Source organism: Grus americana, unplaced genomic scaffold (assembly GCF_028858705.1).
Source record: "Grus americana isolate bGruAme1 unplaced genomic scaffold, bGruAme1.mat H_24, whole genome shotgun sequence".
NCBI lineage: Eukaryota > Metazoa > Chordata > Aves > Gruiformes > Gruidae > Grus > Grus americana.
This window is the reverse complement of record NW_026561343.1, coordinates 1-26,651: the sequence shown is the minus strand read 5'-3', so window position 1 is coordinate 26,651 and position 26,651 is coordinate 1. Positions and strand designations below refer to the sequence as shown.

General features: G+C 62.5%; 1 protein-coding gene and 26 non-coding genes across 27 annotated transcripts; 15 read left to right on the top strand and 12 right to left on the bottom strand.

Moving 5' to 3' along the window:
* Positions 1 to 131: 131 nt before the first annotated feature.
* TRNAS-CGA (transfer RNA serine (anticodon CGA)) lies at positions 132 to 213 on the bottom strand. The gene has a single exon. It is a non-coding gene; the product is annotated as a tRNA-Ser (tRNA).
* A 241-nt stretch (positions 214 to 454) lies between these two features.
* Positions 455 to 526, top strand: TRNAP-AGG (transfer RNA proline (anticodon AGG)). Its single transcript has one exon. It is a non-coding gene; the product is annotated as a tRNA-Pro (tRNA).
* A 456-nt stretch (positions 527 to 982) lies between these two features.
* On the bottom strand, positions 983 to 1,054 carry TRNAA-UGC (transfer RNA alanine (anticodon UGC)). The gene has a single exon. It is a non-coding gene; the product is annotated as a tRNA-Ala (tRNA).
* Positions 1,055 to 1,337: 283 nt separating this feature from the next.
* Positions 1,338 to 1,409, bottom strand: TRNAP-UGG (transfer RNA proline (anticodon UGG)). The gene has a single exon. It is a non-coding gene; the product is annotated as a tRNA-Pro (tRNA).
* Positions 1,410 to 2,211: 802 nt separating this feature from the next.
* TRNAP-AGG (transfer RNA proline (anticodon AGG)) lies at positions 2,212 to 2,283 on the bottom strand. Its single transcript has one exon. It is a non-coding gene; the product is annotated as a tRNA-Pro (tRNA).
* A 901-nt stretch (positions 2,284 to 3,184) lies between these two features.
* On the top strand, positions 3,185 to 3,256 carry TRNAA-UGC (transfer RNA alanine (anticodon UGC)). Its single transcript has one exon. It is a non-coding gene; the product is annotated as a tRNA-Ala (tRNA).
* A 914-nt stretch (positions 3,257 to 4,170) lies between these two features.
* TRNAS-CGA (transfer RNA serine (anticodon CGA)) lies at positions 4,171 to 4,252 on the bottom strand. Its single transcript has one exon. It is a non-coding gene; the product is annotated as a tRNA-Ser (tRNA).
* A 243-nt stretch (positions 4,253 to 4,495) lies between these two features.
* Positions 4,496 to 4,567, top strand: TRNAP-AGG (transfer RNA proline (anticodon AGG)). The gene has a single exon. It is a non-coding gene; the product is annotated as a tRNA-Pro (tRNA).
* A 294-nt stretch (positions 4,568 to 4,861) lies between these two features.
* On the bottom strand, positions 4,862 to 4,933 carry TRNAA-UGC (transfer RNA alanine (anticodon UGC)). The gene has a single exon. It is a non-coding gene; the product is annotated as a tRNA-Ala (tRNA).
* A 283-nt stretch (positions 4,934 to 5,216) lies between these two features.
* Positions 5,217 to 5,288, bottom strand: TRNAP-UGG (transfer RNA proline (anticodon UGG)). The gene has a single exon. It is a non-coding gene; the product is annotated as a tRNA-Pro (tRNA).
* Positions 5,289 to 6,090: 802 nt separating this feature from the next.
* Positions 6,091 to 6,162, bottom strand: TRNAP-AGG (transfer RNA proline (anticodon AGG)). Its single transcript has one exon. It is a non-coding gene; the product is annotated as a tRNA-Pro (tRNA).
* Positions 6,163 to 7,063: 901 nt separating this feature from the next.
* Positions 7,064 to 7,135, top strand: TRNAA-UGC (transfer RNA alanine (anticodon UGC)). The gene has a single exon. It is a non-coding gene; the product is annotated as a tRNA-Ala (tRNA).
* A 1,195-nt stretch (positions 7,136 to 8,330) lies between these two features.
* Positions 8,331 to 8,404, top strand: TRNAT-AGU (transfer RNA threonine (anticodon AGU)). The gene has a single exon. It is a non-coding gene; the product is annotated as a tRNA-Thr (tRNA).
* Positions 8,405 to 9,071: 667 nt separating this feature from the next.
* TRNAS-GCU (transfer RNA serine (anticodon GCU)) lies at positions 9,072 to 9,153 on the top strand. The gene has a single exon. It is a non-coding gene; the product is annotated as a tRNA-Ser (tRNA).
* A 3,830-nt stretch (positions 9,154 to 12,983) lies between these two features.
* LOC129200248 (feather beta keratin-like) lies at positions 12,984 to 15,051 on the top strand. Its single transcript, XM_054811590.1, has 2 exons — positions 12,984 to 13,624; positions 14,280 to 15,051. The coding sequence occupies exons 1-2, from the start codon at positions 13,591 to 13,593 to the stop codon at positions 14,594 to 14,596; spliced, it is 351 nt and encodes a 116-aa protein (XP_054667565.1). The 5' UTR covers positions 12,984 to 13,590; the 3' UTR covers positions 14,597 to 15,051.
* Positions 15,052 to 19,973: 4,922 nt separating this feature from the next.
* TRNAP-CGG (transfer RNA proline (anticodon CGG)) lies at positions 19,974 to 20,045 on the top strand. Its single transcript has one exon. It is a non-coding gene; the product is annotated as a tRNA-Pro (tRNA).
* Positions 20,046 to 20,215: 170 nt separating this feature from the next.
* TRNAA-UGC (transfer RNA alanine (anticodon UGC)) lies at positions 20,216 to 20,287 on the top strand. Its single transcript has one exon. It is a non-coding gene; the product is annotated as a tRNA-Ala (tRNA).
* Positions 20,288 to 20,803: 516 nt separating this feature from the next.
* On the top strand, positions 20,804 to 20,875 carry TRNAA-CGC (transfer RNA alanine (anticodon CGC)). Its single transcript has one exon. It is a non-coding gene; the product is annotated as a tRNA-Ala (tRNA).
* A 458-nt stretch (positions 20,876 to 21,333) lies between these two features.
* TRNAP-AGG (transfer RNA proline (anticodon AGG)) lies at positions 21,334 to 21,405 on the bottom strand. The gene has a single exon. It is a non-coding gene; the product is annotated as a tRNA-Pro (tRNA).
* A 1,053-nt stretch (positions 21,406 to 22,458) lies between these two features.
* On the top strand, positions 22,459 to 22,530 carry TRNAP-AGG (transfer RNA proline (anticodon AGG)). The gene has a single exon. It is a non-coding gene; the product is annotated as a tRNA-Pro (tRNA).
* Positions 22,531 to 23,332: 802 nt separating this feature from the next.
* On the top strand, positions 23,333 to 23,404 carry TRNAP-UGG (transfer RNA proline (anticodon UGG)). Its single transcript has one exon. It is a non-coding gene; the product is annotated as a tRNA-Pro (tRNA).
* Positions 23,405 to 23,685: 281 nt separating this feature from the next.
* TRNAA-UGC (transfer RNA alanine (anticodon UGC)) lies at positions 23,686 to 23,757 on the top strand. The gene has a single exon. It is a non-coding gene; the product is annotated as a tRNA-Ala (tRNA).
* Positions 23,758 to 24,669: 912 nt separating this feature from the next.
* Positions 24,670 to 24,751, bottom strand: TRNAS-CGA (transfer RNA serine (anticodon CGA)). Its single transcript has one exon. It is a non-coding gene; the product is annotated as a tRNA-Ser (tRNA).
* A 275-nt stretch (positions 24,752 to 25,026) lies between these two features.
* TRNAP-AGG (transfer RNA proline (anticodon AGG)) lies at positions 25,027 to 25,098 on the top strand. The gene has a single exon. It is a non-coding gene; the product is annotated as a tRNA-Pro (tRNA).
* Positions 25,099 to 25,554: 456 nt separating this feature from the next.
* Positions 25,555 to 25,626, bottom strand: TRNAA-UGC (transfer RNA alanine (anticodon UGC)). Its single transcript has one exon. It is a non-coding gene; the product is annotated as a tRNA-Ala (tRNA).
* Positions 25,627 to 25,912: 286 nt separating this feature from the next.
* Positions 25,913 to 25,984, bottom strand: TRNAP-CGG (transfer RNA proline (anticodon CGG)). The gene has a single exon. It is a non-coding gene; the product is annotated as a tRNA-Pro (tRNA).
* Positions 25,985 to 26,234: 250 nt separating this feature from the next.
* TRNAA-CGC (transfer RNA alanine (anticodon CGC)) lies at positions 26,235 to 26,306 on the top strand. The gene has a single exon. It is a non-coding gene; the product is annotated as a tRNA-Ala (tRNA).
* The last annotated feature ends 345 nt before the right edge of the window (positions 26,307 to 26,651 follow it).

The following is a 26,651-nucleotide window of genomic DNA, read 5'->3' as shown; positions in this document are numbered from 1 at the left end:
CTCCTGCCCAGGTTGCAGCAACAGGACCACTGGCACCTCCAGCGATGGTGGGGGACTGGTGCTCCCCAGGACCCCCAGCATGGGCACCCCAGGCCCCCATCGTGGGCACAGGGCTGGCAGGTAAAAGCTCTCGCTGTGAGCAGGATTCGAACCTGCGCAGGGAAACCCTATTGGATTTCGAGTCCAACGCCTTCACCCCTCGGCCATCACAGCCCCAGCCCTGGGCACCCGGGGGGACACCTGCCCCCCCCCCCGCCCCGGGCACCCCCTTTCCTGGGAAGTGGCCGGTGCATCCACACACACACGCTCAGCCCCGCTCGGCTCCCCAGGGGCTGGCACAGGGTCGTTCCCCAAAAAGTGTCCCTGGGGTCCCCGGGGTCCCTTTGCAGCGCTGCGCCCCCCAGCACCCCAGTGCCCGGCACAGGGTGGGGGTGCCCGGGCAGCTGCGCACCCCGGCTCGTTGGTCTAGGGGTATGATTCTCGCTTAGGGTGCGAGAGGTCCCGGGTTCAACTCCCGGACGAGCCCTCCTTTTGGGCACCCACCGCCCTGCTCCCGCCCGGCTGCTCCCCCAGCACTGACGTTCACCCCAAGAGAGACCCCCAGCCCTGTGGGAAGGAAAACAAAGTGCCCCCGTGTCCTGCAGCACCCGGGCAGGGGAGGGAAAGGGCCGCTGGCAATTCCAGGTGGGCTGCGGGTGCCAGGAAGCACCCCAGACCTTTTCGGGGGGGGTTTGCGGGGGTTGGGGGCTCTGTCAGAGAGAGACCCCGATCCCTGTGGGGAAGGGACACAAGGTGCCTCCACACCCCGCACTGTCTGGGCAGGGGAGGGAAAGGGCCACGGGCATTCACCGCACTTTGCAGATGCCGGGAAGCAGCCCCAGCCCATCGGTGCCCACAGGCAGCCCCAGAGCTTTTCTGGGGGCTTTGGGGGTCTGTCAGCCCCGCAGCGGGCAGGGAGGGAGCCTGGGCAGGAGGCAAAAGCTGGAGATGCTGGGGGTTGAACCCAGGGCCTCTTACATGCAAAGCAAGCGCTCTCCCGCTGAGCTACATCCCCTCTGCGTGGGCAGGGGTGGGGGCCTGGGCAAGTCCCCTCACCCGCAGCGCTGCCCCACTGCCCACCCCTCGCCCTGCTCTGCCCAGGGCCTCAAAACAGTCAGGGGCCGCACTCCACCATTCCCATTGCTGCGATCCATCCTGGCCGTGGGCTGTGCCCACCCCAAACACTCTGACCATCCCTGCGACACCAGGCACCGGTGCCCTCCCACCTCCCTGGCCCTGCTCCCACCACCGGCCGGGGGCCCCGCACACCAGCCGAGGGCGGTGGGTGCCCAAAAGGAGGGCTCGTCCGGGAGTTGAACCCGGGACCTCTCGCACCCAAAGCGAGAATCATACCCCTAGACCAACGAGCCGGGGTGCTGCACCCCATTGCCCCCCCACCCCTGTCACCCAGGCACTTTTGGGGCTTTGGGGGGGCAGCTGAGGCTCTGCGTGACCCTGGGCACGCTCTGGGAGTAGGCAGGTCCCTCTTGACATCCCTGTGCGTGGAGCCAGCAGCTGGAGGTGACTGCAGCCTCTTCGTGCCCAGCATCCCCAATTCCCAGCGTCTCCGGGGTTTTTCTCCTCAAAACCTCCTCCCTGGCCCTTGCAGCGGTGCGGAAATGGCCGCTGCTGTGCACCATCACCCCCGCCCTTCTTCCTCCATGGGGCACCCCCCAAAGCTGATGTTCCCTCTGACCTTCCTCTTCCCTCCCGGAAAATCCCTGGCGCTGCTCCCTTCCCCGCCTGCCGCAGCCGCTGGCCCTGGGTTCGGGCTCTGCAGGCACTGGGTGTCCCTCGGCTGCCCCCGGGCCGGCCGGCACAGGGAGGACGGCTGTGGGGCAGAGCTGGGACATGTTTCTCTGGACGCAGCCCCCGGGCAGAGCTGGCCCCGGGGCCGTGGTGGTGGCTGAGGGCCCCGCTCTGCCGTCCCCCGCTGCCCCGACAGCCCCTTCCCCAGCCAGGAGGGGACGAGCCCCGGCCACGGCTGAGCCGTGTCTCTGCCCATGGGGCAGCGGGCAGCACCTCGCTCGCTCCCGGCACTGGCGGCACCGTGGCAGCTGAGGGGCCGCGTCCGAGGTGGGGAGGCCGCCTGTCCCCCCTGTGCCGGGCAGTGTCGCCCCGTGGGTGCCCCGAGCCCGCGGGTGCTGTGCCGGCGGTGGGTGCCCAAAAGGAGGGCTCGTCCGGGAGTTGAACCCGGGACCTCTCGCACCCTAAGCGAGAATCATACCCCTAGACCAACGAGCCGGGGTGCGCAGCTGCCCGGGCACCCCCACCCTGTGCGGACACTGGGGTGCTGTGGGGGGCAGCACTGCAAAGGCACCCCAGGGACACTTTTTGGGGAATGACCCTGTGCCAGCCCCTGGGGAGCCGAGCGGGGCTGAGCATGTGTGCGTGGATGCACCGGCCACTTCCCAGGAAAGGGGGTGCCCGGGGGGCACCGGGACAGATTTTGTGGGGCCAGCACAAGGGGAGAGAGGGGGGCACAGGGAGCCCCGCAAGGCCCCAGGATGGGGCTGTGATGGCCCTGGGGCAGGAGGGGCACAGCCCCCCAAGCCTTTCCAGGCTTTGCAGTCCCAGAGGAGGTGGGGAAGTGGCATTTCCCGGGATGCTGAGTGGGCTCCCAGGCATCGACGTGTGCCCCGTCCCCAGGGCGCTGGGGGAGCCGATGGCCGGAGAGCGGAGGGGAGGGAGGGGGCAGCGACCTGTGAGAGGTGCGGGATTCAACTCCCGGACGAGCCCTCCTTTTGGGCACACACCTTCCCCGGCGGCACGTGGGACCATGGCATCAGCGGGACACGGCGAGGGCAGCGGTGCCCGGCACAGAGGGGTCGGTGTCCCGTCCTGGCTGGCACGTCCCCGTGGGCAGGATGGCCCCCAGGAGCGGGCAGCGAGGTGCTGCCGGGGGTGAGGGCAGGAGGCCGATGGAGGCCAATGGAGGCCGATGGAGCCGATGGAGGATGGGGTTGGGAAGGGCAGGGAGAGGCAGCACTGGGCAGCGCAGCACAGAGTGGGTGCTGCGGCAGCGAGAGCCCCGAGAGTCTGTTCCTGGGGTTGGGGCCCTGGGCAGAGCAGGGCGAGGGGTGGGCAGTGGGGCAGCGCTGCGGGTGAGGGGACTTGCCCAGGCCCCCACCCCTGCCCACGCAGAGGGGATGTAGCTCAGCGGGAGAGCGCTTGCTTTGCATGTAAGAGGCCCTGGGTTCAACCCCCAGCATCTCCAGCTTTTGCCTCCTGCCCAGGCTCCCTCCCTGCCCGCTGCGGGGCTGACAGACCCCCAACCCCCCCCCCCCCCGAAAAGGTCTGGGGTGCTTCCTGGCACCCGCAGCCCACCTGGAATTGCCAGCGGCCCTTTCCCTCCCCTGCCCGGGTGCTGCAGGACACGGGGGCACTTTGTTTTCCTTCCCACAGGGCTGGGGGTCTCTCTTGGGGTGAACGTCAGTGCTGGGGGAGCAGCCGGGCGGGAGCAGGGCGGTGGGTGCCCAAAAGGAGGGCTCGTCCGGGAGCTGAACCTGGGACCTCTCGCACACTAAGGAGAATCCTTCCCCCAGACCGAGGAGCTGGGGTGCACAGCTGGGACCCAGCCCAGATCCTGGCCCCACGGCTCCACAGCCCCACGGCCCCGGCACTGCACAGCCCAAATGGTGCCCAGCGCAGGTGGGGGCTGCCCCGGGGCGCTGCCCTCTGCTCTCAGCCATCGGGTCCCCCAGCTTCCCCAGGACGTGGCACGGGGCGATGGCAGGGAGCCCCTCGGCATCTCGGCACAATGGTCCTCAGCTCCCAAACACCGCGGCCCTTGACGGCTGCTTCCTCACCTCTCCTGGGTCTGCAAATCCTGGGGAACCCCGGGGGGGGCTGTGCCCCTCCTGCTGCGGGGCCATCACAGCCCCGAGGCCCTGGGGCATTGCGGGGGACGCAGCCAGGGAGCAGGGTCCCTGGGGCAGGAGCTGCTCACCAGGGAGGAGGTGCAGGGCTGGCGCTGCCCGGGTTCCCTGCACGCTCCCTCCCCAGCTGCCCAAGGGCCCCCAGCACCTCCAGCGAGGTCACCCCAGGACCCTCAGCGTGAGCACCCCAGGACCCCCAGCATGGGCACCCCAGGCCCCCATCGTGGGCACAGGGCTGGCAGGTAAAAGCTCTCGCTGTGAGCAGGATTCGAACCTGCGCAGGGAAACCCTATTGGATTTCGAGTCCAACGCCTTCACCCCTCGGCCATCACAGCCCCAGCCCTGGGCACCCGGGGGGACACCTGCCCCCCCCCCCGCCCCGGGCACCCCCTTTCCTGGGAAGTGGCCGGTGCATCCCCACACACACACGCTCAGCCCCGCTCGGCTCCCCAGGGGCTGGCACAGCGTCGTTCCCCAAAAAGTGTCCCTGGGGTCCCCGGGGTCCCTTTGCAGCGCTGCCCCCCCCAGCACCCCAGTGCCCGGCACAGGGTGGGGGTGCCCGGGCAACTGCACACCCCGGCTCGTTGGTCTAGGGGTATGATTCTCGCTTAGGGTGCGAGAGGTCCCGGGTTCAACTCCCGGACGAGCCCTCCTTTTGGGCACCCACCGCCCTGCTCCTGCCCGGATGCTCCCCACACACATCCCAAAATTCCCGCCGAGAGAGGCCCCGATCCCTGTGGGGAAGGGACACAAGGTGCCTCCACACCCCGCACTGTCTGGGCAGGGGAGGGAAAGGGCCACGGGCATTCACCGCACTTTGCAGATGCCGGGAAGCAGCCCCAGCCCATCGGTGCCCGCAGGGAGCCCCAGAGCTTTTCTGGGGGCTTTGGGGGTCTGTCAGCCCCGCAGCAGGCAGGGAGGGGGCCTGGGCAGGAGGCAAAAGCTGGAGATGCTGGGGGTTGAACCCAGGGCCTCTTACATGCAAAGCAAGCGCTCTCCCGCTGAGCTACATCCCCTCTGCGTGGGCAGGGGTGGGGGCCTGGGCAAGTCCCCTCACCCGCAGCGCTGCCCCACTGCCCACCCCTCGCCCTGCTCTGCCCAGGGCCTCAAAACAGCCAGGGGTCGCACTCCACCATTCCCATTGCTGCGATCCATCCTGGCCGTGGGCTGTGCCCACCCCAAACACTCTGACCATCCCTGCGACACCAGGCACCGGTGCCCTCCCACCTCCCTGGCCCTGCTCCCACCACCGGCCGGGGGCCCCGCACACCAGCCGAGGGCGGTGGGTGCCCAAAAGGAGGGCTCGTCCGGGAGTTGAACCCGGGACCTCTCGCACCCAAAGCGAGAATCATACCCCTAGACCAACGAGCCGGGGTGCTGCACCCCATTGCCCCCCCACCCCTGTCACCCAGGCACTTTTGGGGCTTTGGGGGGGCAGCTGAGGCTCTGCGTGACCCTGGGCACACTCTGGGAGCAGGCAGGTCCCTCTTGACATCCCTGTGCGTGGAGCCAGCAGCTGGAGGTGACTGCAGCCTCTTCGTGCCCAGCATCCCCAATTCCCAGCGTCTCCGGGGTTTTTCTCCTCAAAACCTCCTCCCTGGCCCTTGCAGCGGTGCGGAAATGGCCGCTGCTGTGCACCATCACCCCCGCCCTTCTTCCTCCATGGGGCACCCCCCAAAGCTGATGTTCCCTCTGACCTTCCTCTTCCCTCCCGGAAAATCCCTGGCGCTGCTCCCTTCCCCGCCTGCCGCAGCCGCTGGCCCTGGGTTCGGGCTCTGCAGGCACTGGGTGTCCCTCGGCTGCCCCCGGGCCGGCCGGCACAGGGAGGACGGCTGTGGGGCAGAGCTGGGACATGTTTCTCTGGACGCAGCCCCCGGGCAGAGCTGGCCCCGGGGCCGTGGTGGTGGCTGAGGGCCCCGCTCTGCCGTCCCCCGCTGCCCCGACAGCCCCTTCCCCAGCCAGGAGGGGACGAGCCCCGGCCACGGCTGAGCCGTGTCTCTGCCCATGGGGCAGCGGGCAGCACCTCGCTCGCTCCCGGCACTGGCGGCACCGTGGCAGCTGAGGGGCCGCGTCCGAGGTGGGGAGGCCGCCTGTCCCCCCTGTGCCGGGCAGTGTCGCCCCGTGGGTGCCCCGAGCCCGCGGGTGCTGTGCCGGCGGTGGGTGCCCAAAAGGAGGGCTCGTCCGGGAGTTGAACCCGGGACCTCTCGCACCCTAAGCGAGAATCATACCCCTAGACCAACGAGCCGGGGTGCGCAGCTGCCCGGGCACCCCCACCCTGTGCGGACACTGGGGTGCTGTGGGGGGCAGCACTGCAAAGGCACCCCAGGGACACTTTTTGGGGAATGACCCTGTGCCAGCCCCTGGGGAGCCGAGCGGGGCTGAGCATGTGTGCGTGGATGCACCGGCCACTTCCCAGGAAAGGGGGTGCCCGGGGGGCACCGGGACAGATTTTGTGGGGCCAGCACAAGGGGAGAGAGGGGGGCACAGGGAGCCCCGCAAGGCCCCAGGATGGGGCTGTGATGGCCCTGGGGCAGGAGGGGCACAGCCCCCCAAGCCTTTCCAGGCTTTGCAGTCCCAGAGGAGGTGGGGAAGTGGCATTTCCCGGGATGCTGAGTGGGCTCCCAGGCATCGACGTGTGCCCCGTCCCCAGGGCGCTGGGGGAGCCGATGGCCGGAGAGCGGAGGGGAGGGAGGGGGCAGCGACCTGTGAGAGGTGCGGGATTCAACTCCCGGACGAGCCCTCCTTTTGGGCACACACCTTCCCCGGCGGCATGTGGGACCATGGCATCAGCGGGACACGGCGAGGGCAGCGGTGCCCGGCACAGAGGGGTCGGTGTCCCGTCCTGGCTGGCACGTCCCCGTGGGCAGGATGGCCCCCAGGAGCGGGCAGCGAGGTGCTGCCGGGGGTGAGGGCAGGAGGCCGATGGAGGCCAATGGAGGCCGATGGAGCCAATGGAGGACGGGGTTGGGAAGGGCAGGGAGAGGCAGCACTGGGCAGCGCAGCACAGAGTGGGTGCTGCGGCAGCGAGAGCCCCGAGAGTCTGTTCCTGGGGTTGGGGCCCTGGGCAGAGCAGGGCGAGGGGTGGGCAGTGGGGCAGCGCTGCGGGTGAGGGGACTTGCCCAGGCCCCCACCCCTGCCCACGCAGAGGGGATGTAGCTCAGCGGGAGAGCGCTTGCTTTGCATGTAAGAGGCCCTGGGTTCAACCCCCAGCATCTCCAGCTTTTGCCTCCTGCCCAGGCCCCCTCCCTGCCCGCTGCGGGGCTGACAGACCCCCAAAGCCCCCAGAAAAGCTCTGGGGCTCCCTGCGGGCACCGATGGGCTGGGGCTGCTTCCTGGGTATCTGCAAAGTGCGGTGAATGCCCGTGGCCCTTTCCCTCCCCTGCCCAGACAGTGCGGGGTGTGGAGGCACCTTGTGTCCCTTCCCCACAGGGATCGGGGCCTCTCTCGGCGGGAATTTTGGGATGTGTGTGGGGAGCATCCGGGCAGGAGCAGGGCGGTGGGTGCCCAAAAGGAGGGCTCGTCCGGGAGTTGAACCCGGGACCTCTCGCACCCTAAGGAGAATCGTTCCCCCAGACCGAGGAGCTGGGGTGCACAGCTGGGACCCAGCCCAGCTCCTGGCCCCACAGGGACCCTGCCCCAGCCCTGCCTGCACCGCCAGTAGAAGCACAAGGGAGAGCACAGAGTTCCTGGCACACAGGAGCTGCCGGTGCTGGGAGTCGGGGACATCCCCAGTGGAGGGTCCCCTTTGGCAACTGGTTCGTAGGAGGGTGCTGCAGGGCTGTGTTTCATCCTCGGTGTTTCAGCCTGTCTGCCAGGTGGCAATGGCCGAGCAGGGGTTGGTCCCCTTCCCAGTGCCGGGGTCGGGCCAGACTGGTGGGAGGTAAACGGAGCTGGGTGAGGACCAGCGGTCTCCAGCACCTGCTGCACTGGGGAGCTGCTCCGGCCACTCTCCCCCTCGGTGTGCCTCATGTGCCTCTCAAAAACCTGGCGATTTTTGGGGTGCCTGAGCACTCAGAGGCTGCACTGAGACTGTTTCGGTCGGCCTTGGGCTCTCCTGGGTGAGCCGGGCAGGTGGGCGATGCCCTGGGGATACCCAGGATGCCAGAGGGAGAGGGGAGATGGCAGCGGTCGCCTCGGGGCAGTGCAGGGTCCGGGGGCAGCTGACAGCACTCTGTGGGGGAAAGGGGAGGAAGGCAGCAAGTCCCCGCACGGGTGGGACCCCAAAACCCAGCTGGTGCAGGGAGGGGAGGTGTTGGGCGCCCTGTGCCGGGTCCCAGGTCAGCACTGGGGATGCTCCCAGTGGCAGAGAGAGAAGGGTTTGGGGCAGTGATGTGGGGCACAGGGAGGGGGTGGGGGGGGGGTGGGCAGAGGGTCAGGTGTGTTGGGGGGCACCCCACAGCAGTGGGGCAGGTGGGCGCCATGGCTCAGCTGGTTACAGCGCCTGTCTAGTAAACAGGAGATCCTGGGTTCGACTCCCAGTGGTGCCTGGGCCTGGGGGCTGTTTTTCCTCCCTGCCCCAAGCTGGGGGTCTCTGTCCTACCCCAAGCAGTGGAGCCCCCCCACCCCTCTGTCCCAGGTGACCCCAGTCTGGGGGGGAAGGTATTTCCTTCTGCTCCCCTCTCCCTGGGGAGCTCACAGTGGAGAGATGACCCAAGCTATCTCCCATCCCCAGGGAATTTGGGAAATAAAGAGGTATGTCCAATGCTGGCTGGGCACCCCTACCACTACCACCACCCCCATCTTTCCCATTAATTTACACAACTGGTAGTGAATTGTGCAGGAAAACCCTCTGGACACAGGTTGGGGGTGGGTGAGTGGTGGCGTGGGGGTGATGGAGACCTGCAACAAGTCACAAAGCCTGGGGCACACATTTTTACAGCAAAAAATATGCCACCTTGCCCTTTGCCATCCTCTGAACACAGGGACAGAAGGGGACATGGGAGAGAAGGGGACATGGGAGGGGGAAATGGATTGCCAGGACCTGCTTGCTGCCCTGCCACAAGCAGGCGGGCAGCTGGCTGCCACGGCCAGGCAGAGGGGCGGCCGGGGCTCTGCCTGCCCAGCCCGGCTCCCCGGGGGAGAACCAGCCACAGCTTTGTAGCCTTTGGTCGAACAGGAGAAAAAAAATCCTCTAAAAAAGTGCTGGGAACAGAGGACGAGGTGGCCGAGTGGTGAAGGCGATGGACTGCTAATCCATTGTGCTCTGCACGCGTGGGTTCGAATCCCACCCTCGTCGGGCCTCCCGGGACCCCCACCCGCAGGGAGGCTTTTAGTGCAGCCCGCGGCGTGGCCAGCTTCCTCTTGCTTTCTCCGTTTTGCTCGTTGATGTTAAATACACGTCTGCCCCTGGATTGCTACTCCCATTTGCCAAACCTCCTCCCAGTTGCTCAGGGACCTGCGTTGCCCTTCAGTGCAACGTGCTGGCCCCCACACCCACGTGCAGGGGCAGGGTACTGTCCCCCTCTGTTCCCCGAGCTCACCTGCTGTCCATCCTCCTGCCAGCCAAATACATCTTCTCCAGGAGGCCAAGCCCCAAACTGTGGGCAGGGAAGGTCAGCGACAGGCTGGCCGTGCCGGCCGGGCAGCGATGTGGGCACATCCTGAGCCTGGGCGCTGCTGCTTTCCCTTCTGCATCTCATACACAAGCCCTGGGCATCCCTATCACGCCAACGGGAGCCAAAAGCCAACCCTGGACAAAGCTGAGCCTTGCTGAGACACCGCCACGTCCTAGAGGTGCTTTTTTTTGAGGATGGCATCGCTGCTGCTTGTTGGCAGCTCCCTCCTGTGTCTGCAGCAGTGCTTGCAGCAGAGGTTCCTGGGCAAAGGAGAGGGTGAGCTGTGCTGCAAGATGAAGGGGAAAGAGGTAAAAAGACTGGCCTGCTGGGAGGTTTCTAACTGCTGAAATCCCGGCGGTTTTGCGGAGAGGGAAGCTTTCATTCCTCAGAGCATGTCTCTGCTTCAACTCAGCTGGGGAAATGTGTTGCACCAGCCTTGCAGGTGCGTTCCATGCTCCCACCCCTTCATTCCATGGATGAGGATGTGGCCAAGCAACGCAGTGGCTTGGAGGCAAGGCGAGGATGCTCAGACATAGCTGCCCACGCCACAGACACTGCGCTGGCTTTTCGACCTTCCCTGGGGCCACGTTTCCTTCCCGTGACTTGGGGAGATACCCCCGGGGACCTGCTAGGAGCTGCTTCCCTCTGACAGCCTCTCCCGAGCCAGATAATGGTGATCAGGCTGCAGGAAAATGCCATCCCCATCCCACTGCCGTGGGATGCTGTGGGGCTTGGCCAGCTCTGCTGCCCTGGGGAAGGGGGATGTCCATGCTCAGAGAGCCAGGCACGCTGCAAGAGCGATGCAGGAGATTTCCTGGGGAGAAAGCATAGATTTTGGTGCATGGGTGTTACAGCCCTGGTGAAACACCAACTTGCAGCTGGAGACGGTGAAATGGGAAGGGGCGATGGGTGCAGGCTCCTCCTCGGGTGGTGGTGCATGGCATGGGGGCTGCTCCAGCAGGATGGGACCTGGGGGCTTGCAGGGCAGAGGCAGCTGGGAGAGGAGACAAGCTGACTCCCTTGGGACACCACACAACCCTGCTGGGCTGCCTCTGCCCTGGCACACGCCTGCCCCTGCCCTGGCATGCAGTGACGAGGCATCCTGGGGGGGACGTGCCAGCCTCGGTGACGCCGGGGAGCATCAGCCCACCCGGGGACCCGACAATTATAGGGGACATGTGGTGGCATGAAACTGGATCATCTGCAGCCCCGGGGAGGCACACAGCAGCAGGAGCCCAGCTCTCCCCAGCGGCACAGGTCGGGCTCCGCTCCCTAGGCTGCTCCCCTGAAGCACCCTGAGTCTGCTCCAGCAAGGACATGGCAGCCAAGGACGCTTCATGGCTGCGGTGAAGGGGCAGCTGCCCAGGGGGAGTCTGTCTGCGTCAGGATGCTGACTCCTGGCACCGGGATGTCCTGCTTGCCCATCAGCCGCCTGGGAGCGGACCCCGCACGTCGAGCTGCCAGCAGGTCGGCTGCAGCCCCGGGGCAAGTCCTGGGCAAGAGCGCTGGATGCAGGTGTTCCTTGGAGATGGGGTGCAGTGGGTCTGTTGCTGCTTCAAAATGTGCCTTTGCATTTGGCTTTCAGGAGAAATTTTGGGGCAGGGGCAAGCTTCCACTGTCCAGCTGGTCTCAGAGACATCTAGCCCTTGGGTTGTTGGAAATCAAAACGCAGAGCAGTGAAATTGGAGTTGGAGAGTGCTGCTGGGGCTGGTGATGCAAAGGCAAACACAGTGAGTGTTCGTCCAGGGCCATGGTTTTGCTCATGCGCTTATCTGCAGGAAGAACCAGGGCCGAGATGGCCACACATCCAGGATGTGCAGAACTTAAGAAAATGGGTCTGATGTCTTTGATTTGGTGAAATTTTCTCAGTTTTGTGGTTCCTCCAGAGAAAGCCATTTCTTAAGTAGAAAGTGCTCATTCCCTGGAATGGATATTAGTTGGAAAAACCAGCCCTTGTCTTCTCCCACATAGCTCCATTTTCAGGAAGAGGTCTTTCCCCTATGGTTTTCCTTTGATTTAATTTGATTCATTAAACAAATGTGATTATTTTAACTTCCTGACACGTGCCTTTTGTTTCCCCTGTCCCCTTCTCCAGGTAAAGGCCTTGTTTCAGTGCACAGATCCTCTCCCATTCAGCAACATGCCCTCTCTAATTGCCCCCGTGCTTTTATTTCAAGCATTGCTGCATGCGTGGATATTCTTCTGGGACATGATGGTCCGGTGCGAGCACAACCTCAGGTACTTAAACTGGGTTGCAAAACTGAAACACATAGTGAGGCTGCAAATCAGGAGATCCCAGCCTGCGTCGGGAAGCCTGGAAGGGAGTCCCCCCAGGACGGGCTGTTTTCCTGGGATCACGGGAGCGCACAGAGGTACACAAGAAAAAGGATGGAAGATGGTTAGTGAAGGGGAGGAAAGCCTGACTGGCAGAAGAAGGGTTTCATTCTTAGGCTGTGGGTCCAAGGTGCATCATGTGGCATCATGTTGTTATTCAAAAGTGGTGCAAAAAGCAGAAAGGTAAAGCTTAAAATCAAGCCTCATCTTTTCCTGCTCACCAAATTGGCCTTTAGGAGGTTGTGATGAACCCACAGCCTCCTGCCTTACTCCAGCAGGCTGGAAGGTTGCTTCTGGCTGCAGCACGTGTCCTCCGCTGCACCTTGGAAAAGCTGATTGCCTCTTTTCCCTTCCAGAATGACGTTAAAAATAGCTGGGCTTGACCCCAGCAGTTCTGAAAGGCTTTTTTGCTCTGGCAGGCAGGGCAGGAAGGGACAATTCAGTGCTATCAACTGTGGCTCTTCATGGCCAAGTCACCCTAAAATGACCCCCAAAACCCTACAAGGCATGTCTTTAACAGTGATGCTGGCAACTCCCAGCTCCACACATGCATAGCACATATGCCCCGGTACTACCACGGTTTATTCCAGGGCAGATGATGTTTGTGCCTTCATCTGGGCTCTGCTGGGGTGAAATGAAAAGCCTTCTTCAAACTTTCCTTGTCCCTGGAGCCTGATGGCTCATTCCCCTGCTTGACACCACGTCAGCGATTCCCTCTCCCCAACGTGCAGGTGATTCACGTTTAAGTGCAGGTCGGGACTTTTGCAACTCCCTGGCTGTTTAGCAGCTAACAGGCTTTCAGCAGAGCAATCTGGTGTCATGCCACAGCCTGTAATTAAAAATGTCTTGACGATGTCACTCCATCACAAGGAAGCATAGCTGTGAACTTCTGGCTCACCGCTGTTAGCATACCCAAAGAGCAGGATGGAAAGGCTCTTGGCCTCAGAAATCAGCTCACTGTGCAAAATTAGTATGTTTTGGTGTGCGTCACCTTCAAGGGTGGACTCCAGAGCCCATGATTATTTTCTTTTTAAAATTTGATGTGCCTTCCAAGCAGAATTCATACCCTGGGCGTGAGGAACAATAACAAAAAAAAAAAAAAAAAAAAAAAGCCAAAATCCTCTAAGTGGATCCAAAAGCGTAACAATTTGGTTGTGCTGGGCTAGCTCAAGTCCCCGTGTCTGTGTCTTTAGCACCCGGGCAGGAGAAATGCCCCTCCAGAATTTTTCTCCCAGCTGTGCGTGGTCCCCCAGCGCCCTCACCCCTGCAGCCCCCCTGATCCTCCTGCCGTGGATGAGACCGCTGTCGCAGGGTACATCTACAGATGCTAAACCCCCGAGCTCACCTCAGGTGCACTGGGGACCTGAATTGTTGTGCTCAGAGGAAGGTGGGGAGCAATGCGCCTGCCCTAAATTCTGCTGAAACGCTTTCCTGCCTCATGGCATAAGACCTAAAAAGTACTTTGGCCTTAGGAAGCAAGGTAATTAATGCCTGTAGCCCAAATCATTTCAATCTTACTCAGTATTAAATGGAAGCAAAACATGACAGATGAAAGAGGGAACTATTTAATCAGCCGGGTGAGCTTTCCAGGAGAAAACTGCCGGTTGTTGGGGAGTTTCAGGCAGAAGGTATGCGCCTGCTCCCCCGGGGGCCAGGGCACCCTATAAAACCCCACACGGCACCCGTCCCTGCCACCCGCTCCCAGCCGCCGCCGCTGCCTCTGCCGCCCGGGTAAGTCGAGACAGGCTCCGTCTCTTCTCTCCACTGAGCTGTTGCTTTCGTCGATGCCTTGCGCCCGGTCCTCCACAAGAGTTCAAGGTTTGTTACCTGCCTCCCTCCCGCCTGCGGAGGATGTCGGGGAATGGTTTATTTCTGCTCCAAAATGAGGAGTGCAGGGGGTTGTGGGATGCAGGGCTTGCGGGGTCCATAACCACATAGCCAGGTGCATCCTGCATGGTTTCCTTGCTGAAGGAAAAAAAAAAAAGAATAGCACATGCCCAGGTTGCAGGGCTTGATATGTCCCTGTTTACGGAAGGGCATCAGGGGTCCCTTATATTTTGGGATGGGATAGCTCAGCTCACATGAAGTCCACCTTACTCATGTTGTATTGATTTAAGTGGGTTTTGCTACAACTAGATGTGTGGCAGAGAGCATTTTGCTTGCTGAAGGCTTGCCGTCAGCTCTAAGGCAGGCAGCATGCAGGAGTGGGTCTGCTCTTGGTGCTCTCAGCATCTGGTGCCCTCCCCGGACATGCAGCTCAAACCAAATTCCTCGCTTTCTCCTCAGCGGGTTATGGGAAGGGGGAAGCTGTCTCCTGCCCATTTGGAAAGCCTTCCTTCGGGGTTTCTAAACCATCCAAACTCACCCTCTAGCTAGCTCTCCCACACCTCTTATTATGGGAGCCACTGAATGAGGGCTCAGCAGGGATGGACCAGCCTCTGCCTTGCATTTACGCCCTGGCTCTGGCTTTCAGGTGTACGTCCTCGCCGAGCGATGTCCTGCTACGACCTGTGCCTGCCCTCCTCCTGCAGTCCCCGGCCGCTGGCCACCAGCTGCAACCAGCCCTGCTTCCGCCGCTGCGGGGACTCCACCACCGTCATCCAGCCCCCCACTGTCGTGGTCACCCTGCCCGGGCCCATCCTCAGCTCCTACCCGCAAAACACGACGGTGGGGTCCACAGCGTCGGCGGCGGTGGGGAGCTACCTCCGGTGCTGCGGGGTCCCCATGGCCTCCAGTGGTCCCCGGGGGCTGGGGAAGGCGGGACTGCTGTGCCTGGGCAGCGGGCTGTAGGGGTGTCCCCGGCGGTCACCTCCTCCTGCCGATGCCAGCAGAGCGGCCGCGTCGGGAAGGACAAACGAAGCACAGGACCAAGACTGGGGAAGAGGACTAAGGAAATGCCCGTGGGTTTCCCAGCTTTGGGGGGCACCCGCAGCCCCCCCAGGAGGAGGGGAGCCTCGCAAGCTTGTCACTCGAGCCCGTGCCTCTGTATACCTTTCTCTCACTAAGCCTTACTTTATATTTCCATGTAGGTGTCACACCCTGTGGTGCTGCACAGCATTTGCTACGCGCTGGGAGAAAATGCTTATAGCAGGCTGTAGACAGAAAATGATAGTCATGGGGCGGTGGGGCAGAGGAACACCTTGTAGGGACCGGCTTGTCCCGCAGTGGGGTTTATCCATTTCTTTACCGAGTGCTGGAAATGCACTTCTCATACTCTGAACTGGTTTATTCTCCTTCTCATTAAAGTCATGCTACATCATAGCCTGAGTCTTCTGGTGTTCCTTGTGCCTCTGGTCTGGAGGGGTAGCCTGCTCTGGAGGCAACTTGCTCTGTGTGTGGAGGTTTCTTTTTTGTCTGAAATGGGAGTTTCTGCTGCTCAGCTCTGCGCTGTGCTGACCTAAGTGTGTGGTTTGCTGGGACCAGCCCAGAGGCAACTTTCTCAGCCTGGAAACCTCTCCTGCTGCCCTGTGGCAAGCACCTGCTTAGGGAGGACTTCCTGCAGGAGCAGACTTGTTGCCTGTTCCCTCGGGGAAGTGGGGACATGAAGGGCTGACATTTCAAAATACATTGGGCAGCAATTTTTTGGGTGAGCTAAGGAGGATGGATGTGTGGTCAGGAAAAAAAGGTAGAAGCGGGCTTCTTGGGAGATGCTCCTTTGGATGGTCATCCCATGTCCAACTCAATGTTTTATTGGTGATGATGAAGGGTATAAAATTCCTAAGATATACCAGGGTAAAACTAGACCTCAAGCATTAGGGTCTTCATTCTTGCTCTTTACAACAGCACGTGGCAAAAGGAGCCTCATGCAAATAAGTAGGTACTGACTCAAACCTAGGTACCCAGGTGCCAGTGAGGCATGTGATGTGTCTACATCTGGCTGTATCTCTTAACGAAGCAGCAGAAACATTTTGTTCTGCGCTGCTGCATGCACACACAGACATGCATATGTACAGGTGTGACGGCAACATTTGCCTCGAGTGAGCCCTGCGAGTGAGCCCTGCGAGTACCATGAGTACCCACGCTCCTGTGCTAGCTCAGGGAATGCGATCCCACCTGGATGCGGAGGCACCTGGTCCTACAACCCATGTCCACTGTAGCATCCCCAGCCCCATCAGAGGAAGAGGGGTGCCTGCAATGCGAAACATGGTGCAGGGTTACCCAGGTTTCCTCTGGACGCAGACATTTGGAAGCCCAAATTTGCTGAGACCTGTGACTGAGCACTGATTGATCAGAGGTGTTATGGGGAGAGGCATCCTAACATTTCTCAGAGATACCAAGCGTGAGGGACACCCAGACCTGTGGTAATGCCATCAGGAAAGATATATAAACATAATGATAAGGACATGAAGAAGAAACTATCGTTTCCCCGTGTGCTCCAGGAACAGAGGCGAGAGCAACAGCTGGACCGGCGCTCAGCAGGGAGCTTTACTGTGTTACTGAGGGCAGAGACCTGCAGGTCCTGTCCTTGTGAGCTGGCCAGTTAGAGGAGGACAAGGACAACCTCATCCCTAGCTCCAGCCCCAGCACAGTGAGCTCCATACAGAGCTCTTACCAAAGACTGGGACCCAAGACTTTAGTTGAACACATTGGAGAATAATTGTTTTACAGGGAGGGAATACAGGCGTCTCTGGAAAAAGATGCCAGGCATTGAGCAAAGCCTCTTTTTAATGTGTCATGTATCATCAAGCAGAACCTTTTCAGCAGATGGAAGAAGGATTAAGAGTCCTCCATCGTTATTGTTTAGATCTTCTTTTGTACCTTAAGCATTTTGGTAGCGTGACAATTTGCATAAAGCTTATGAGTGTTTATAATGAGGGATTATGCTGAGCTTGAAAGTGTGTTGGTCTTCAAAAGCCTTTTACCAAGCTCAACTGGTTTTATTGCTCAGGAGATCTTCACAGAGGTGCTCCTAATTTGGAGAAAATTCATGTGGCAATTGCTCAGCAGTCAGAGCACCAGGAGAGAGATGTAGTTTCACATCCCTCTTCCAAGAACTGCTCAGATATTTTTATCCCAACTCCAGAAATTGTCTGCAGAGATAGGATGCAAAATTCTCCTGAAAACTGCAATGAGGAAAAGCATTGAATTTCCAGAAAAAACTTTGTTAGAAAGCTGTAGGCATCTGGGCTTGTGCAACTGTCTTCCACCAGTCTGTTGCACAGGACAGTCCAGGATGGAGCAGGGGGAAAGACTAATGACATTTTTATGTGGCTTTTCACTGAATAACTCCACTGGTGAGATTATACAGATTTTTTTTTTTTCCCCTGAAGATCCAGTGTCTCAAAGGAGACTAAAATCAATGCAGGTCCTTGATTTGACTTGAAAATTGTGATGCCTTAGTGCAGACAGAGTCGGGGAAGTGAGAACCTCGGTGCCCTGCAGGGCTCCTGTCCTAAGGGACCTGGCACCCTGTCTCCCACGGGTGCTGTGACTCCCGGCTGGGAGCCGTGCCATCTTGGCTCCCAGCTCAAGAGCCGTCCTGAATTCACTCTGTCACGTATCCCCTCCAGCCAGCACTTGCCCAGGGCAGGACCCCACAGACCTGCTGATCTGGCCCTAAAATACAGGTTCCTGCAAAGACAGTGCAGCCAAAGGTCCTGGTGAGAAACAGAGAACTGCATACCAAGACTGAGATGAAAAATAGTGTTTAGCAGGTGGAAGGATGGAGGGAAATACCTGGGTCCTGGGGTTTGGTCCCAGCATTGCCTACTTATGGCTTCCAAAAGCATCAGCAGCATTTCTCAGAAAATCCTGGAGCATAGCCCACGTGCAACTCTTTGGCCATACCTGCATCTGTGGCATTTCATGTCTCCTGCTCACCTCCCATCTTCCCTCACCTGCTCATGTCCTTGGAGGAAACCTTCTACCTGCTGACACTCAGCATCCTCCTCCAGCAGCAGCCATTGCTTCCTGGAGACCCCAATTTCCCTTCATTTTCTTTCTTCTGTCCTTTGCTTTGGTGAAGTCAACTGCATCAGCAGAAATTACAGTGCATTAATTACGGTGAGGTACACCAGCTCAACAGGGAGCAGCTGAAACACACCGGCCTAAGAAGGTGATGGGGTCACTCCCCATTGTGGGGTCATAGCCTTCGGGGTGTCAGTCTCCTCTTTAGGGTGCGTGTAACCATGGGGACATTGCAGCCTGCACCAACACATCTGGCAAATGAGCTTGCTCAGGTTTCTCTGCATTTACGTACTTGGGGAAGCCAACAGAAGCAGACAGCAAGCATCTCGCATGGTGATGAGTAAGTTGCCACCCTGGGGATGGATGAGGTGGGGAGGAGGGGTGAAGTCATGGTTTGAGTTGGAACAAGTAGAGAAGCATAGACAGTTGTCATGGAAAAGGGAAGACTGATGTGAATAGCAAGGAGTGGAAGCCCCGGGCAGCACGGGGCTGGTGATAGGGATGGAGGGATTGGTGGTGGCTGGATGATGGCTGGGTCAACAAGAACCCGGCACATCAGTCTGTGGCTTCTCTGCACGTCCAGATGAGAAGACAAAAATCCCGGTGACTCACAGCAGTGGGACAGGATGAAGAGACAGATCCACCTCCTGTGCCTTTGCTGGGTTGCAAAGGGTGTATCCCACCCCAGCACTTGGGCGTCAAGCTGAGGGCAACACCAGGAGGGTGAGCTGGCCTCAACAGGCAGCGTCCCTCATCCTCCTTGCTGGGGCAAGGATTCCTGGCCAGAGCACTTGGGGACATGTGTCCTGGAGCCAGCCAGGTGGAGAGACGGAGCCCCTGGAGCTGGGAACCTGCAGGCATGGCAGGCTGAGATGAGACTTGTTTGCCAATAAAAATCTGCTTCCTCACCCACCAAAGCCTTGCAACGCAATTTCCCACCAAAGCAGGGAGGATGCCTCTCTTAGGCTTTAGGAAGGGGAGAGAAGTGATTGCATGGCCGGGATAAGAGGGAGGAGAGAGCACGACCAAGAGGACATCCCACCCCAGCACCCATGCACTGACCGCAGGACACGGGCTCATTGCGGTTTCTCGGAGCGCCCTCCCTGCGCCAGCCAGGGGACCCAGACAGGCAATGGCTCCAGCAAGGGCTCCGGTTCTTCCCCAGGGCTGGAGATCCCATGAAGCAGGGAAATAACAGGCCACCCACACATGTGAGTCACGGGGGAAGATGCATGCAAATCAAAAGGTGCTGGCATCCCGGTCTGGCCCTCCTGGTACTACCCGTGGGAGTGGGGCTCACAGGGCTTGCACCCCAGAGAGCCCGCAGACCTGTTGGCTCCACCAGCACCGTGCCTCACCCTGAGCCCAAATCATCGCCAGACTCCGTTCCTGGCTGTCCTACACCCCCTTCTCCTCTGAGCTTCTCCCCCTGGGGAGGGCAGCCCTCAGGGAGAGACAGGGATGAGCGCAATGAAAGTAGAGCCCAAATCCCAACGGTTTGCAAGGTGAAATACTTGGCAATTTGAGTTTCCAACTCAATAATTGTTCAGTTAAATATTCCAGGGCTGTTAATTCACGTTTGCTGAGAATTAGGTGTCTGCAGGATTCCCAAAGAGGAGAAGGGTGATCTGGTTACCGCTGTGTAAGGTAGCTGGTGTTAGCACTGGACACGTGGGGAAGGAGCTGGGCAGCCGTGGGGGGTTATGTGAGCTGGAAATCATGGGGGTGCAGTGATACCCCTGCCCATTCCTCCCATCAGAGGCTCTCTGCAGGCTCTTCACCCTGTTCCCCCCATGGCTGTCCTGTGTGGAGGGGGGTCCAACAACTCAGCAGCTTCTCAGCTTCTCACCCCGGCACAGCTATAGGCAGCCCTACCCTTGGGGACTGTGTCCAGAAAAAATCCCCCTGTCCTGCCCCAGAGCCATCCTCCCAGTCCTTCCCCCCCCCCCCCATGGCACCCATGGGACCCCAGCACCAGCACCCTGCTGACGCCCCCAGTGGCAGCTCCTGGGGGCTGGGAAAAAAGAACATCCGGGGGAATTTGCCAGTAACCTGGCAGTCACAGCTCCTGCCCCTTGTCCCAAAGCCATGCTGGCACCCATGGGGCAGGGGAGAGGGAGATTGTTACCGCTGGGACCATGTGAAATGGGTCTCTGAGGGGCGGTGGTGGGAGATGGGGCACCTAGGGCCATCACCCTGTGCCCAGCACCACGTGTGGATGGAGGACAGGGACCAAGGGCAGGGGGGATGGCTCTGCCCTGGCTCGTTGGTCTAGGGGTATGATTCTCGCTTCGGGTGCGAGAGGTCCCGGGTTCAACTCCCGGACGAGCCCTCCTTTTGGGCACCCGCCTTCCCTGGTGGCACGTGGGGCTGTGACATGACCAGAGCATGGGTTAGGGCAGTGGTGCCCAGCACAGAGGGGTCTGTCCCATGTCCTGGCTGGCACATCCCCATGGGCAGGATGGACCCCAAGAGCTGGCAGCGAGGTTCTGTGGATGCAGAGGGGATGTAGCTCAGTGGGAGAGCGCTTGCTTTGCATGTAAGAGGCCCTGGGTTCAACCCCCAGCATCTCCAGCTTTTGCCTCCTGCCCAGGCCCCCTCCCTGCCCGCTGCAGGGTTGACAGACCCCCAAACCCCCAAGAAAAGCTCTGGGGCTCCCTGCGGGCACCGAAGGCCTGGGGCTGCTACCCGCACCACCAGGCTGTGGGTGTTCTGGGGGAAAACCACAGCCTCAGCTGCACCCCCAACCCCAAAATGTGTGGGGTGTACGAGCTGTGGGTGCAAAAGGGGTGCAGCAACTTGGCTCATTGGTCTAGGAGTATGATTCTCATTCTGGGTGCAAGATGTCCCGGGTTCAACTCCCATTTGAGCCCTCCTTTTAGGACAACCCCTGCTTTGGGGACTGCATCTCTGCTGCTCTCTGCAGAGCCGGTGGAGGAGGGTCAGCACTGGTATCCCACAGCTGCCAGCAAACGGCAAAACCGTGGTATGGCCATTGGGTTTCTCTTTCAGCTGACACTGTTTTTAGCAAGCATGGATGCTGGCGCTGCGGTGGCAGGGACGGTTCGCCCAAGGCATAGCCCTGGGCAGGGGGATGTAGCTCAGCGGGAGAGCGCTTGCTTCGCATGTAAGAGGCCCTGGGTTCAACCCCCAGCATCTCCAGCTTTTGTCTCCCTGAAAATTTCCTCCAGAAAACAGCTCCTTTCTTGCTGCATGGGACATCACCCCCCCAAAGCCCATCTCTGTCTTGCATCATGGTGGCTCCCCTTGTCCCTGGAATCCCAGTGGCTATTCCCTTTCCCAGCAATCTGCCTCTGCCCCTGGGCAGACCTGTCCTCGGGGCCGTGGTGGTGGCTGAGGGCCCCGCTCTGCCATCCCCCGCTGCCCCGACAGCCCCTTCCCCAGCCAGGAGGGGACGAGTCCCGGCCACGGCTGAGCCGTGTCTCTGCCCACGGGGCAGCGGGCAGCACCTCGCTCGCTCCCGGCACTGGCAGCACCGTGGCAGCTGAGGGGCCGCGTCCGAGGTGGGGAGGCCGCCTGTCCCCCCTGTGCCGGGCAGTGTCGCCCCGTGGGTGCCCCGAGCCCGCAGGTGCTGTGCCAGCGGTGGGTGCCCAAAAGGAGGGCTCGTCCGGGAGTTGAACCCGGGACCTCTCGCACCCTAAGCGAGAATCATACCCCTAGACCAACGAGCCGGGGTGCGCAGCTGCCCGGGCACCCCCACCCTGTGCGGGCACTGGGGTGCTGTGGGGGGCAGCACTGCAAAGGCACCCCAGGGACACTTTTTGGGGAATGACCCTGTGCCAGCCCCTGGGGAGCCGAGCGGGGCTGAGCATGTGTGTGGCAATGCACCGGCCACTTCCCAGGAAAGGGGGTGCCCGGGGGGCACCGGGACAGATTTTGTGGGGCCAGCACAAGGGGAGAGAGGGGGGCACAGGGAGCCCCGCAAGGCCCCAGGATGGGGCTGTGATGGCCCTGGGGCAGGAGGGGCACAGCCCCCCCAAGCCTTTCCAGGCTTTGCAGTCCCAGAGGAGGTGGGGAAGTGGCATTTCCCGGGATGCTGAGTGGGCTCCCAGGCATCGACGTGTGCCCCATCCCCAGGGCGCTGGGGGAGCCGATGGCCGGAGAGCGGAGGGGAGGGAGGGGGCAGCGACCTGTGAGAGGTGCGGGATTCAACTCCCGGACGAGCCCTCCTTTTGGGCACACACCTTCCCCGGCGGCATGTGGGACCATGGCATCAGCGGGACACGGCGAGGGCAGCGGTGCCCGGCACAGAGGGGTCGGTGTCCCGTCCTGGCTGGCACGTCCCCGTGGGCAGGATGGCCCCCAGGAGCGGGCAGCGAGGTGCTGCCGGGGGTGAGGGCAGGAGGCCGATGGAGGTCAATGGAGGCCGATGGAGCCAATGGAGGACGGGGTTGGGAAGGGCAGGGAGAGGCAGCACTGGGCAGCGCAGCACAGAGTGGGTGCCGCGGCAGCGGGACCCCGAGGGTCTGTGATATTGTGCGCTCCCTGTGCCCCCCTGGATGCCCTCTCCCAGCCCGTCCTTGCTGCCCCCTTTTCCTGGGAGCTGGGAAAGTCTCCACAGTGGCCGGTGCATCCTCGCACGCACGCTCAGCCCCTCTCGGCTCCCCAGGGGCTGGCACAGGGTCATTCCCCAAAAAGTGTCCCTGGGGTGCCTTTGCAGTGCTGCCCCCCACAGCACCCCAGTGTCCGCACAGGGTGGGGGTGCCCGGGCAGCTGCGCACCCCGGCTCGTTGGTCTAGGGGTATGATTCTCGCTTAGGGTGCGAGAGGTCCCGGGTTCAACTCCCGGACGAGCCCTCCTTTTGGGCACCCACCGCCGGCACAGCACCCGCGGGCTCGGGGCACCCACGGGGCGACACTGCCCGGCACAGGGGGGACAGGCGGCCTCCCCACCTCGGACGCGGCCCCTCAGCTGCCACGGTGCCGCCAGTGCCGGGAGCGAGCGAGGTGCTGCCCGCTGCCCCATGGGCAGAGACACGGCTCAGCCGTGGCCGGGGCTCGTCCCCTCCTGGCTGGGGAAGGGGCTGTCGGGGCAGCGGGGGACGGCAGAGCGGGGCCCTCAGCCACCACCATGGCCCCGGGGCCAGCTCTGCCCGGGGGCTGCGTCCAGAGAAACATGTCCCAGCTCTGCCCCACAGCCGTCCTCCCTGTGCCGGCCGGCCCGGGGGCAGCCGAGGGACACCCAGTGCCTGCAGAGCCCGAACCCAGGGCCAGCGGCTGCGGCAGGCGGGGAAGGGAGCAGCGCCAGGGATTTTCCGGGAGGGAAGAGGAAGGTCAGAGGGAACATCAGCTTTGGGGGGTGCCCCATGGAGGAAGAAGGGCGGGGGTGATGGTGCACAGCAGCGGCCATTTCCGCACCGCTGCAAGGGCCAGGGAGGAGGTTTTGAGGAGAAAAACCCCGGAGACGCTGGGAATTGGGGATGCTGGGCACGAAGAGGCTGCAGTCACCTCCAGCTGCTGGCTCCACGCACAGGGATGTCAAGAGGGACCTGCCTGCTCCCAGAGTGTGCCCAGGGTCACGCAGAGCCTCAGCTGCCCCCCCAAAGCCCCAAAAGTGCCTGGGTGACAGGGGTGGGGGGGCAATGGGGTGCAGCACCCCGGCTCGTTGGTCTAGGGGTATGATTCTCGCTTTGGGTGCGAGAGGTCCCGGGTTCAACTCCCGGACGAGCCCTCCTTTTGGGCACCCACCGCCCTCGGCTGGTGTGCGGGGCCCCCGGCCGGTGGTGGGAGCAGGGCCAGGGAGGTGGGAGGGCACCGGTGCCTGGTGCCGCAGGGATGGTCAGAGTGTTTGGGGTGGGCACAGCCCACGGCCAGGATGGAACGCAGCAATGGGAATGGTGGAGTGCGACCCCTGTGTTTTGAGGCCCTGGGCAGAGCAGGGCGAGGGGTGGGCAGTGGGGCAGCGCTGCGGGTGAGGGGACTTGCCCAGGCCCCCACCCCTGCCCACGCAGAGGGGATGTAGCTCAGCGGGAGAGCGCTTGCTTTGCATGTAAGAGGCCCTGGGTTCAACCCCCAGCATCTCCAGCTTTTGCCTCCTGCCCAGGCTCCCTCCCTGCCCGCTGCGGGGCTGACAGACCCCCAACCCCCCCCCCCCGAAAAGGTCTGGGGTGCTTCCTGGCACCCGCAGCCCACCTGGAATTGCCAGCGGCCCTTTCCCTCCCCTGCCCGGGTGCTGCAGGGCACGGGGGCACTTTGTTTTCCTTCCCACAGGGCTGGGGGTCTCTCTTGGGGTGAACGTCAGTGCTGGGGGAGCAGCCGGGCGGGAGCAGGGCGGTGGGTGCCCAAAAGGAGGGCTCGTCCGGGAGCTGAACCCGGGACCTCTCGCACCCTAAGGAGAATCCTTCCCCCAGACCGAGGAGCTGGGGTGCACAGCTGGGACCCAGCCCAGATCCTGGCCCCACGGCTCCACAGCCCCACGGCCCCGGCACTGCACAGCCCAAATGGTGCCCAGCGCAGGTGGGGGCTGCCCCGGGGCGCTGCCCTCTGCTCTCAGCCATCGGGTCCCCCAGCTTCCCCAGGACGTGGCACGGGGCGATGGCAGGGAGCCCCTCGGCATCTCGGCACAATGGTCCTCAGCTCCCAAACACCGCGGCCCTTGACGGCTGCTTCCTCACCTCTCCTGGGTCTGCAAATCCTGGGGAACCCGGGGGGGGCTGTGCCCCTCCTGCTGCGGGGCCATCACAGCCGCGAGGCCCTGGGGCATTGCGGGGGACGCAGCCAGGGAGCAGGGTCCCTGGGGCAGGAGCTGCTCACCAGGGAGGAGGTGCAGGGCTGGCGCTGCCCGGGTTCCCTGCACGCTCCCTCCCCAGCTGCCCAAGGGCCCCCAGCACCTCCAGCGAGGTCACCCCAGGACCCTCAGCGTGAGCCACCCCAGGACCCCCAGCATGGGCACCCCAGGCCCCCATCGTGGGCACAGGGCTGGCAGGTAAAAGCTCTCGCTGTGAGCAGGATTCGAACCTGCGCAGGGAAACCCTATTGGATTTCGAGTCCAACGCCTTCACCCCTCGGCCATCACAGCCCCAGCCCTGGGCACCTGGGGGGACACCTGCCCCCCCATCCTCGGCACCCCCTGCTCCCCCCTGGGTCCCCCCTTTTCCTGGGAGCTGGGAAAGTCTCCGCAGTGGCCGGTGCATCCCCACACACACGCTCAGCCCCGCTCGGCTCCCCAGGGCTGGCACAGGGTCGTTCCCCAAAAAGTGTCCCTGGGGTCCCCGGGGTCCCTTTGCAGCGCTGCCCCCCCCAGCACCCCAGTGCCCGGCACAGGGTGGGGGTGCCCGGGCAGCTGCGCACCCCGGCTCGTTGGTCTAGGGGTATGATTCTCGCTTAGGGTGCGAGAGGTCCCGGGTTCAACTCCCGGACGAGCCCTCCTTTTGGGCACCCACCGCCCTGCTCCTGCCCGGCTGCTCCCCCAGCACTGACGTTCACCCCAAGAGAGACCCCCAGCCCTGTGGGAAGGAAAACAAAGTGCCCCCGTGTCCTGCAGCACCCGGGCAGGGGAGGGAAAGGGCCGCTGGCAATTCCAGGTGGGCTGCGGGTGCCAGGAAGCACCCCAGACCTTTTCGGGGGGGGTTTGCGGGGGTTGGGGGCTCTGTCAGAGAGAGGCCCCGATCCCTGTGGGGAAGGGACACAAGGTGCCTCCACACCCCGCACTGTCTGGGCAGGGGAGGGAAAGGGCCACGGGCATTCACCGCACTTTGCAGGTGCCGGGAAGCAGCCCCAGCCCATCGGTGCCCACAGGCAGCCCCAGAGCTTTTCTGGGGGCTTTGGGCGTCTGTCAGCCCCGCAGCGGGCAGGGAGGGAGCCTGGGCAGGAGGCAAAAGCTGGAGATGCTGGGGGTTGAACCCAGGGCCTCTTACATGCAAAGCAAGCGCTCTCCCGCTGAGCTACATCCCCTCTGCGTGGGCAGGGGTGGGGGCCTGGGCAAGTCCCCTCACCCGCAGCGCTGCCCACCCCCTGCCCACCCCCTCGCCTGCTCTGCCCAGGGCCTCAAAACAGCCAGGGGTCGCACTCCACCATTCCCATTGCTGTGATCCATCCTGGCCGTGGGCTGTGCCCACCCCAAACACTCTGACCATCCCTGCGGCACCAGGCACCGGTGCCCTCCCACCTCCCTGGCCCTGCTCCCACCACCGGCCGGGGGCCCCGCACACCAGCCGAGGGCGGTGGGTGCCCAAAAGGAGGGCTCGTCCGGGAGTTGAACCCGGGACCTCTCGCACCCGAAGCGAGAATCATACCCCTAGACCAACGAGCCGGGGTGCTGCAGGTGGGCAGGAACCCCCGCCCTGACCCCCAGTGCTCCGGGAACTGGCAGGGGATGGTGCCTGGGGAATCCCTTTCTGCCCCAAGTATGTTCAGAAGTGGGAGGTGCCCCTTGCTCTGCTCTGGCATGGGGCTCGTATCTGGACATGGCCACGGGCTGTAAGTGCCCCAGCTCCAAAAGCCACAGGGCCAAAGGACCAGCACGGGCAGCAGGACATGCAGGGTCAGGCAGCCCACAGGCAGGGGATGTAGCTCAGCGGGAGAGCGCTTGCTTCGCATGTAAGAGGCCCTGGGTTCAATCCCCAGCATCTCCAGCTTTTGCCTCCCCAGAGCCACCTCCTCCACTGGGCTGTGCTGATAAACCTCACGTCTACTTCTGCAAGGCCTCCCCAAAAAACGTTTTCTGTGCCAGCACGCAGCACCTCAGCACTGGGCAGAGCTGGCCCCGGGGCCGTGGCGGTGGCTGAGGGCCCCGCTCTGCCGTCCCCCGCTGCCCCGACAGCCCCTTCCCCAGCCAGGAGGGGACGAGCCCCGGCCACGGCTGAGCCGTGTCTCTGCCCATGGGGCAGCGGGCAGCACCTCGCTCGCTCCCGGCACTGGCGGCACACCGTGGCAGCTGAGGGGCCGCGTCCGAGGTGGGGAGGCCGCCTGTCCCCCCT

Bases quoted from the DNA above. Each gene is read 5' to 3' on its own strand.
- LOC129200248 (XM_054811590.1), top strand. From the start codon at position 13,591: ATGCCTTGCGCCCGGTCCTCCACAAGAGTTCAAG. The intron at 13,625-14,279 runs GTTTGTTACCTG...TCTGGCTTTCAG, and splicing joins GTCCTCCACAAGAGTTCAAG to GTGTACGTCCTCGCCGAGCG.